This window comes from Pantherophis guttatus, chromosome 4 (assembly GCF_059756535.1).
Source record: "Pantherophis guttatus breed Tessera chromosome 4, ASM5975653v1, whole genome shotgun sequence".
NCBI lineage: Eukaryota > Metazoa > Chordata > Lepidosauria > Squamata > Colubridae > Pantherophis > Pantherophis guttatus.
Genome location: NC_142066.1, coordinates 39,383,451 through 39,393,544, shown reverse-complemented (window position 1 = coordinate 39,393,544; position 10,094 = coordinate 39,383,451). Strand labels below are relative to the sequence as shown.

The window sequence follows — 10,094 nt, the reverse complement described above, 5'->3', positions numbered from 1 at the left end:
TAATATGTTTTCTCATCTTGATCTGTGAAGTTAGCCTTTGTGGCTTGTAAACCTTTTACCACATGTGTGAGCTGAGATTCTGTTAAAATATAACATGCATTTGTGCAATGTGTAAAGCCATCCCAGGGAAGATTAGTCCAAATGAATGGGATTCTTTTTTTCTTTGTGAAAATATATGATGTTTTTCTTTGGAGAAGATAACCTTCTGGATGCTTAAAAAGATATTTCCTTGTGCCACAGGTGACCTTATATATGATTTACTACTTCTGAATTGATAACATATGTAAAATTTAATTTAGGAATGGCTGAAGAAAAACATTTGTTTTTTTATCTAGCAAGAGATCAGTTTATCATTTTCATTCCTGTTAAAGTTTTATTACTGATAAGGGAATTATGAGATAGTGTGGTAATAAAATGCAGATTTTTTTTCCAGCACTGCAGTTGAAAAATTAATAGAGTTCTATGAGTAATATTTTATTTTTTATGCCTTTGTTTCAATGTTGATTCATAGTTACTGGTTGGGTAAATTCCTCTTATAAAGCTTTTTTCAAATAGGTGAAAATATATATATTAAAGTTTAGTGTTAAACATTATTTGTGGTAAATACCAGATTATTTGATTAATACTACATTTTATACTGTAACTATGTTTCACAGTACACAGTCTTTCCCACTTTTCCCCCAAATAAACATAATTACAGTGTGTTTAATGTTCCATCTTTTACAATGTATTAGGCATGTTATTAAGTCCAGTCACTTTTTCTTTGGTACATTTCTTCATCAGTAACGCTATCTCTCTCTCTTTTTTAATTCAAAGATTAAATTACTACAAAAAATAGAAAGGATTGTGTGGAAACAGTTACTGCATATCTATAACCAGAATCATTTTGGATATATGTATCACAAGAAATACCCTAGGAAAAAAAAATGTGTAGCTTTTAAAGAAAGGGATCCAAATGTCATTGAATTATTTATTTCAAATTGATCACATTTTAGAATTTCAGGGAGGTATACTTAGAAAAGAAAAGAGAAATGGAAATGTTTGATTCAATTAAACTGCTCTCCAGCATAGGCGTGAGATAAAAGTATGATTTTGCTACTTGTAGTGTAAAATCTCAGTCACTCTGTTATTTGAGTGAAATAATAATGAATAACAGCTAATAACATTTACAAAATATATTTAACAAAATTTAAGAAATCATAAGGAAATTTAGCATAAAACTGCCTTTCAACATGACTGCTTCTTGACATATGTTCTAGATTTTATTGACATTTGATACATGGAAGAAATTCTGCTTATTGAAAATGGAAACAAGACAAGTGTCAGAGAATTTATCCTTCTGGGTTTTGGCAATTCTCATCAGCTACAGCCTTTCCTTTCCACATTCTTCCTGGTGATTTATCTGATCACAATAACTGGAAACATCTTTATCTTTCTGCTTGTTCTGGTTGATCAGCAACTTCACACACCAATGTACTTCTTCCTGGCAAATTTGTCTTTCCTGGACACTTGCTACAGCTGTATCTTGCTGCCTAAAATGTTGGTCAGCTTGTTGACTGGTGAAAGAACCATTTCTGTCCATGGATGCCTAGTGCAATATCATTTTGTATGTCTTTGTGGAACTACAGAAACATACATCTTGGCTGCAATGTCTTATGACCGCTTTTTGGCAATTTGTAGACCTTTACACTATGCTTCCATTATGAACAAGAAGCTCTGTTTCCAGCTTATGGCTGGGGCATGGATAAATAGTTTGATATTTGATGTGATTCTGGTGAGTTTTACCACTCAATTATCCTTCTGTGGGCCTAATGTCATAGATGATTACTTTTGTGACTTTCGTCCATTGCAGAAATTATCATGTACTGACACAAGTCTCATTGAATTAATTGCTTTTTGTGAAGCTGTTATTTTCATAATTGTTCCATTTCTGTTGACCATTGCCTCCTATGTTTGCATCATTGGCACCATCATCAAAATCAAATCCACCACTGGAAGGCAAAAGGCCTTTTCAACCTGCTCCTCTCACCTCTTGGTGGTTTCCCTCTTTTATAGCACATTAATCATTGTCTATGTGTTGCCAGACACTGCCTCCCTCAGACCTTTGAATAAAATATTTTCCATTTTCTATACGGTTATGACATCCTTGTTCAATCCTCTTATCTATACTTTGAGAAACAAAGAAGTTCACAAAGCTGTAAAAAGGCTTTTTAATAAAATATTAATATATCACATGAATCATCTGAAAATTTCAACATCTCTTCACTTCATTAGTTTGCAAAAATTTAACTGTAGGTTTTAAAATCTGATGTAAGTAAGTGGACACTAATTAAAAGTTGTTTATACTTTATATCTTTTGTCACCAGAATGTAGAAATTCCTTTGCAGTCTCTTATCCTTGAGATATTATTTATATCTCTATTATTACAATATACTGTATGATACCATACTATAATTTATTATATCACATTTTTATTTCAGTGTGTTCCATCAGATTTTTTAAGAAAATACTTTTGTACATTTATTAGCTAAAGGAATTTGCATAGAGGGCTTGGGTCTTTATTTATTGGGTCTTTGAGTCATCCTTTACTAATGTAAACTTGTTTTCTGTTCTATCACTCTATCCTGTTAATTTCTGAAAGCAAGGCTTGGAGTCTAATTGAACCCAAATGGACCATTGAGTCTGGACACTGTCTACCTGAATAAAATGAGAAGCTTTGTCAATTTCTCTTCTAATCAGGAATTATACAGTGTGATTTTTGTAGTGGGTATTGCCTATCTAAAACATAAAACATTTATCTTCATTAGGATTTCAGAACTGAGATTTGAATATTGCTCTCCCATAGAATGTGAATTTAATTCAGCCACATAGTGGGAAGATGCATTATGATCCCAAATTAGTAGACTGGTCCCATGTGAGTGTACATTTTGCAATATTGAGGTCAAATAAACACCTCCCAATAGCTTCTTGGAAGCTGTTGGAAATTGAAATATGTGGCTATTGTATAAGAATTATCATTATAATTATTTGGTGGTATTCTAAGATGCTGTAACATAGAACCAAAGAGGGGGGAGTAAATATATGAATTGGATGAAACTTGTCCTGTGGGAAGGACCTTGGGAGATGAGGGAAGAGCTGCAGTGAGGGCAATGGTCAGATAATGTGGGTGTGACAGATATCTCACAAGAGACTCTCCCTAGTTTCTTGGGCTATAAAGATGATAGTGGAGAAATGTAATTTCAGATTTACAAAGTTTTTTAAAAATAATCTTACAATAAAGTACATCTCATATTCTACATGTGCTTCTTATCTGGACTATCATATAAGGCTGACAAAATTTGATGTTTCTTTGGGTTATGCTATAATTCAATTGTTATTATATGTCTGACAACACACCTGCAGACTCTCAAGAAGTGTTACCTGAGAAAGATTTTTCAAAGTAATAAACTGTGTACAAGAAGGAAATCTTAAGGGAAATAATTAATGTAAAAATCCCTTTTGGATTTAAGAAACTGGTTGCATTTTATAATTTTCCAGAAAACTAGAAGATTAATTTCAAATCCCCCAGTGAACTCATTTGAAGTTCTAAGGATACTTTATTAAATAGTGGTTACCAAGTGCCATTTTTTAATGCTGCAATTTAAAGATAAATCACTAGCGCTAGTGACGGTTAGGATATCTGTGAAACTTATACTCACTCAAGGCAGGTAGGTTCTAGTCTCAGACACTTCAAGAGTTATTTTTAAATAATTAGAACATGAAGACATCAAATTAACTCATGTATATGTAATATGTATATGTGTGTATGCATATATATTTTGATCATTTTTGTTTTACAGTGATTTATAAACTTGATGTTTCTTTCGGTTTGTACTGTGACTCAGGATCAAGTATTTATTCTAAATTTATTTCTTTAAAGGTCACAATTGGGAGAAACAAGTATAACAAAATGTTAATAATCTAAACTTAACTCAATTTCAAACTATTTTCATATTAATATTGTCTAAATTCTGATTCTCAATAAAAATGTTGAAGTGATGAATAAGAAATGTGTTCAGTTAGCATTTAGGTAGCGTAGTTATCCTGTCTCTCTTTGAATTTTTGGAAGATGATCTCTGGTCTACTATTTGGACTTGTCCATCTTTGCAAATGATCTTTGTCCAAAGATGCTACTTAGAATTACAAATGATGTGATGACCAATAATGATATTTTAACATATCAATGATAATATTTTAATAAAACAATATTTAGTTGCTCTTGAGTAAAATGAAATAAATTGATGGAAGATAAATAGCTAATTAAACATAACAATGGAATATTTTATACTAAGCAGTATGATACTCTTTTTGAAGAAAGTCCAATAGTAAGCAGAGCAGGATATAGTTATCTATTTCTTTACGTACATATAAATATCTACTCCATATATAATTCAATTTACTCAGCAAGCAAGATATAAAGAATAAATATTATAAAAATAAGATGGAATTTATGTTATCAACCAAATCTAATGTAAGACTTGATCACAAATCAGCCTGGCTAGCCAAACTAGCTAAACCATTGTTCCTTTACAACAATGTCAATCAGACAAAATTTGACCAACTCAAGATATGTTGAATTTGCATTATTTCATTTGCCAGCATGATTAATCAACAGAAGCTTTAAGTGAATTCATGATTGTAATAAAATGGATTCTGCAGCAAAACATGAAGAAAATCAGTCCCAGCATACAGAAAATAAAACTCAGAATTATCTTTGATAAAATCTTTTATGTTTATTCTTATAATCTGTTTCTGTTGATGTACAATTTATGCATTAGAAACTGAAAATATTAATGTAGAAGGATCCTAGACAAATAATGCAAAGATGTTCAGAAAATTTGTTAGTATCTTTTTTTAACATCATCATTGTTGGAGAAAAATGCAAAAGACTGAACCTCTAACATTGCTGTAATTTTGGCTTTGAGGAAGTAGTTGATGGGACTAACATTTACATTCATTGTTGGTTTGTTTCTTGTAATTCTCAGGTCTTTTGATATTCAAAGAAAAATATAGATGAACTCTGAAGTAGAAGAACCTTCTGAAGTTAATTATTGGAATGATACCATTGATCGCTAAGAATTCCATAGCTATTCATTGTAGATGAATTTCACCCACACTACGGGCTACTTATTGGAAGTGTGGATTAAGGGATCCAGTGGAAATCTCAGACACATGATTTTCAGATTGTACTGTACTTTTGAACGTGATGCAGTCAACTAAAAAAAATGCTGGCTTCAGAGAAAGGCAATCAATCGGACATTGTAGAATTCATCCTCTTGGGTTTGGGGAATTCTGTTCAGTTGCAATTTATGCTTTTCTTACTTTTCTTGTTGATTTATGTTGTGACAATAACTGGGAACTTCCTTATCATTGTGCTAGTTGTGGCTGACCCATGTCTTCACACCCCTATGTACATTTTTCTTGGAAATTTGTCCTGTCTGGAGACATGCTATACTTCAAGTATATTGCCAAAAATGTTGACTAGTTTGTTAACAGGAAAGGCAACTATTACCGTGAATCAGTGTCTAGCCCAATATTATTTTTTTGGCTCTTTTGCAACTGTAGAAACATATCTTCTTGCAGCAATGTCTTATGACCGCTATTTGGCTATATGTAGACCTTTCCTTTATGGTTTGATTATGAGTAGGAAGCTGTGTGTTTATCTTATGGCTGGGTCATGGCTAAACGGGTTAGTAGCTAATGGAATCACTTTGTTTCTCCTTAGTCAGTTATCCTTTTGTGGCCCAAATGTCATTGACCATTACTTTTGTGACTTGACCCCACTAGAAAAACTATCCTGTACTGATACAAGTTTTCTTGAACTCATTGTTGCTCTCCTTTCCTTCATTGATGCTGTCATTCCATTTATTTTGACATTCACATCTTACATATGCATCATCATTGCCATCATAAAAATCAAATCCAGCACTGGGAGGCAAAAAGCTTTCTCAAACTGTTCCTCTCATCTCATGGTGGTTTGTCTTTTTTATGGCACTATTATCATTGTCTACATGTTGCCAGATAACCCCACTCTGAGACATCTCAATAAATTTTTCTCCATATTTTATACAATTTTGACTCCATTGGTGAATCCCATCATTTATACTTTAAGAAATAAAGATGTCCACAAAGCTTTAGGATGGGTTCAAAAGAAATTGAGAATTTTTGGAAGAAGTTATTTCTTTTGTTCATAGACACAACACCTATAAAAGAGTTGCTAAATGAGAGATATACCTTTTTTTTTGTTATTGCCATACAGTTTTGACTGTTTTTTTTATAGGACAGTAGAGCTGGGGCTGGCGGTGCAACATTATTGGAGTGGATGAATTAATCTATATAGAGGGAGAGCTTGGGTTTTTTTCATAAGTGTTTTGCAAGGTTTGAAGGGCCTTATAATATAACTATTTTAAGCTTAATACCGTAAGTTTGCCATAAGCATGAAGAACAGAGAGCAGAAAATTAGCTATTTGGCTTATCAGGTTCTGATAGTTTTAATTATCATAGAGCTTTTTTTTTTTTTTTTTTTTACTAATTCCTTTTCTGTATCTAAATTCTTTCTTGAGGAAAATACATAAAATTTATTTTCAATTCTGTTGGGATCTTTGTTTCTTGTTGGAAGAATCATTCCAGAAAATAACAGTTAATGTATAACAATTGCCTAGTTTATTGTATAAAAATATGAATAGTTATCCCTTTATTGTTGTTCTCAATTCCAACATCTCTCTCTCTCTCTCTCTCTCTCTCTCTCTCTCTCTCTCTCTCTCTCTCTCTCTCTCTCTCTCTCTCTCTCTCTCTCTCTCACACACACACACACACACACACACACACACACACACACACTATTTGTCTAATGCAAACAGGGAGGTTACCTAAATTAGTATCTAGTAAGATAGTTTGCCACTCTGAAAAAAAGGAATGAGAGAAGTAGCAGTGAAGAGGAGAAAATAAAATAGCAGCTGACTATAGAATAGAGAAGCTCTTACAATCACATTGATATTGTCATAAAATATTATTACTATTCAAAAACCACTTTGAGGAGCTGTTAATTTTACTTGGGTTGTTCTTGATCCTGGAAATTCATGTCCTGCTCTTATCTTTCAGTCATACTGGATTTTTTTCCTGATCTATGGCAGATCATTGATGTGATCATATATCATACATCATACAATTACATTTTATGTAGCTATGTAGTCAGGTGGACTTTATGTATTGTCTTAGACTGAATGTTCCTTATAGTGTTCATTACTATCAATACACATCATGATTATTAGAGTTATTTACTGTAAAGAGGTGATATTCTACTTCAGCCTAGCTTCTTTCTAGTTCAGCCAGCCCTTAGCATTAGTATGTCCAAACTAGCTTCCAACACTCTTTGTATGGGTTTACTGTTGTTTCCAATGTATCTATTATATAGGTTTCACCAAAAATATTTATATTGTTGAAAATTTTAGTAATCTAGTTTATCACTTGTTATAAAGGAACTTCTAATATTATATAAGTCTACTGATAATTTGTAAGAGAAATTTAAAATAGAATGGGATTTAGTGGAAATTTGAAATGTAATTTTTTAATAAACATAATACAAATTAGTCTGATAATAATGTTGTTTCTAATTTCTCTGTTAATGAATGCTTATTATGTTTTGTTGTAATATCATTTATTAAATATTTTCTCAGCAGAATGATATATATATTAATTATCATTGATTGTATATATTTGAAAATTACTTTATTGCATTGATAATCCATATGTCTGACTGAGAGTACATTTCACAAGTTGATAGATGAGAATGGGTACATTTTCTTATAGTGATAAGTCACCATATATCACCACTAGAGTGGATTTGTATTTACTGCTTAGCCTGTGACCTCTACAAGCCAACATGAATGTATTCATTCATTCATTCATTCATTCATTCATTCATTCATTCATTCATTCATATGTGCATGTGTATTAATAAGAATAAATTTATTTTGAGCTGCGGTGGCGCAGTCGTTAAAATGCAGTACTGCAGGTTATTCTGCTGACTGCTGGCTGCCTGTAATTTGGCAGTTCGAATCTCACCAGGCTCAAGTTGACTCAGCCTTCCAAGGTGGGTAAAATGAGGACCCAGATTGTTGGGGGTGATAGGCTGACTCTGTAAACTGTTTACAGAGGGTTGTGAAGCATTATAAAGCAGTATATCAGTCTAAGTGCTATTGCTATTAAGCTAATGGAATTTAGTGGAAGTTTAAAATGCAAAAAGAAAATGTCAATGATATATTTTAATAAACATCATAAAATTGTTCTGATAATAGTGTTGTCTTCTTACTGACAATTATAATTGGTGCTTATTGTCTGCCTGGTATAACACTGTTTATTTCATACTTTTTCAAAAGAACAATAAAGACTTTAATAGTAACTGCCTCTGAATGTTTAAAGGTACTTTATCATATTGGTAATTAATATTCACAGCAGAGGGTGTCAGGGCATTTATTAATCCCATGTTTGGCTCTGGGACTAATTACCCTGGTTTAGAGGAGGAGATGAATCGAGGCTTATTCCAAGTTGCAATATTCTGAAAAGAAACGCGAAGGAAGGTTTCTAATAAAACTCATTTATTTGTTATAAAGAAAATAAAAACACCTCACTAACTAAGAAAAGTTAATTGTTACATTTTTGAAAGTAATTCTTGCCGGCTATTTGAGCCGGACCTCTGGCAAGAGAACAAAGGAAAGAGTGTGTGAGCAGGAATGTGGGTGGATGCGGAAACACGTAGCTTACTGATAAGAAACTTGGCAAACTACAGTAAGTCTATTAGTCCAAAAATAATGAAGCTCAGCTGGGAAATAAAATAACGCAGTGACATTCCCCTTCTTTGCCAGTTGAGCGAATATCAGTACATCATCAAATAAGGCACATCTTCTTGCGCAGATACTCATGTTGAGCTGCTGGAAGTGGTTTGTTGAGCATATCAGCAATTTGATCATGTGTAGATACATATTGCATTTTGACAAAACCTTTTTTCACTAAATGCTTTATGTTTTGATAACGGATGTCAATGTGTCTGGACCTAGAACCTGTAAAATGAGATTCAGAAATATAAACCACCGATTCATTGTCTTCCATCACGGTGATCGGTCGGATCGGGTGTGTCCAGATATCTGTGACTAAAGCATCGAACCAAGTTAGAGAATTACATGCATCTGAAACACAAGCATATTCAGCTTCAGTAGATGAACAAGAAACAAAATTCTGTTTACGTACTTGCCAATAAACAGGACATCCATTTAAGAATATCATATAACCTGAAGTACTTTTACGTGATTTCTTATCACTTGCCCAATCAGAATCTGCATAACAACATAATTCTGCATAATCAGTATGTGTTGGTTCTAACAATAACTTCAAATGTTTGGTGTATTTTAGGTATCTCAGTAGTTTCTTAATGCATGTCCAATGAAACTGTTTTGCCTTACCTACGTGTCGAGATAAGAGATTAACACTAAGTGCAATGTCGGGTCTGGTCCAACTACTAATGTACAATAGTGACCCAATGACTGAACGATAAAGTGTTTGATCCTCGAACTCAGGACTTTCTTGTTGTGTCAAGTTATGAAAATCTGTTTGCATGGGTGTCTTTGTTGTGTTAGCATCCTTCATGTTGCAATGATGCAAAACTTGTTCAATTTTATCTTCTTGTGAAAGACTAAACCCCTTCTGTGTCTTTTCAATCTGAACACCTAAATACGTGCTAATATGACCTAATGATTTCAATGTGAAGTATCTCTGCAAAGCTTTGGCAAAAATTTCACTCATTTGCTTATTTGGACCAATATAAACAATATCATCAACATAAACAAGAACTATCTCATATGCATTGTTAGATCTTTTTGTGAACACGCATTCATCAGTTTCGGACTTAATAAAGCCCATTGAATTTAGTTTGTCAGTAAGACATAAGTACCACATTAAACCAGATTGTTTCAGACCATAGAGACTTTTGTTTAGGAACCAGGTATCCCCTTCTTGCTGTCGGAATCCTGGAGGACTTCTCACGTAGATCTCTTCATCTA

General features: G+C 33.0%; 2 protein-coding genes across 2 annotated transcripts; both read left to right on the top strand.

The window, feature by feature from the left end:
- Nucleotides 1-1,279: 1,279 nt before the first annotated feature.
- LOC117668943 (olfactory receptor 2AP1-like) lies at nt 1,280-2,302 on the top strand. Its single transcript, XM_034422993.1, has one exon. It carries the CDS (start codon nt 1,280-1,282, stop codon nt 2,300-2,302), a length of 1,023 nt encoding a protein of 340 aa, XP_034278884.1.
- Nucleotides 2,303-5,264: 2,962 nt separating this feature from the next.
- LOC117668941 (olfactory receptor 5J3-like) lies at nt 5,265-6,233 on the top strand. The gene has a single exon (XM_034422992.1). The coding sequence runs from the start codon at nt 5,265-5,267 to the stop codon at nt 6,231-6,233; it is 969 nt and encodes a 322-aa protein (XP_034278883.1).
- Nucleotides 6,234-10,094: the final 3,861 nt, after the last annotated feature.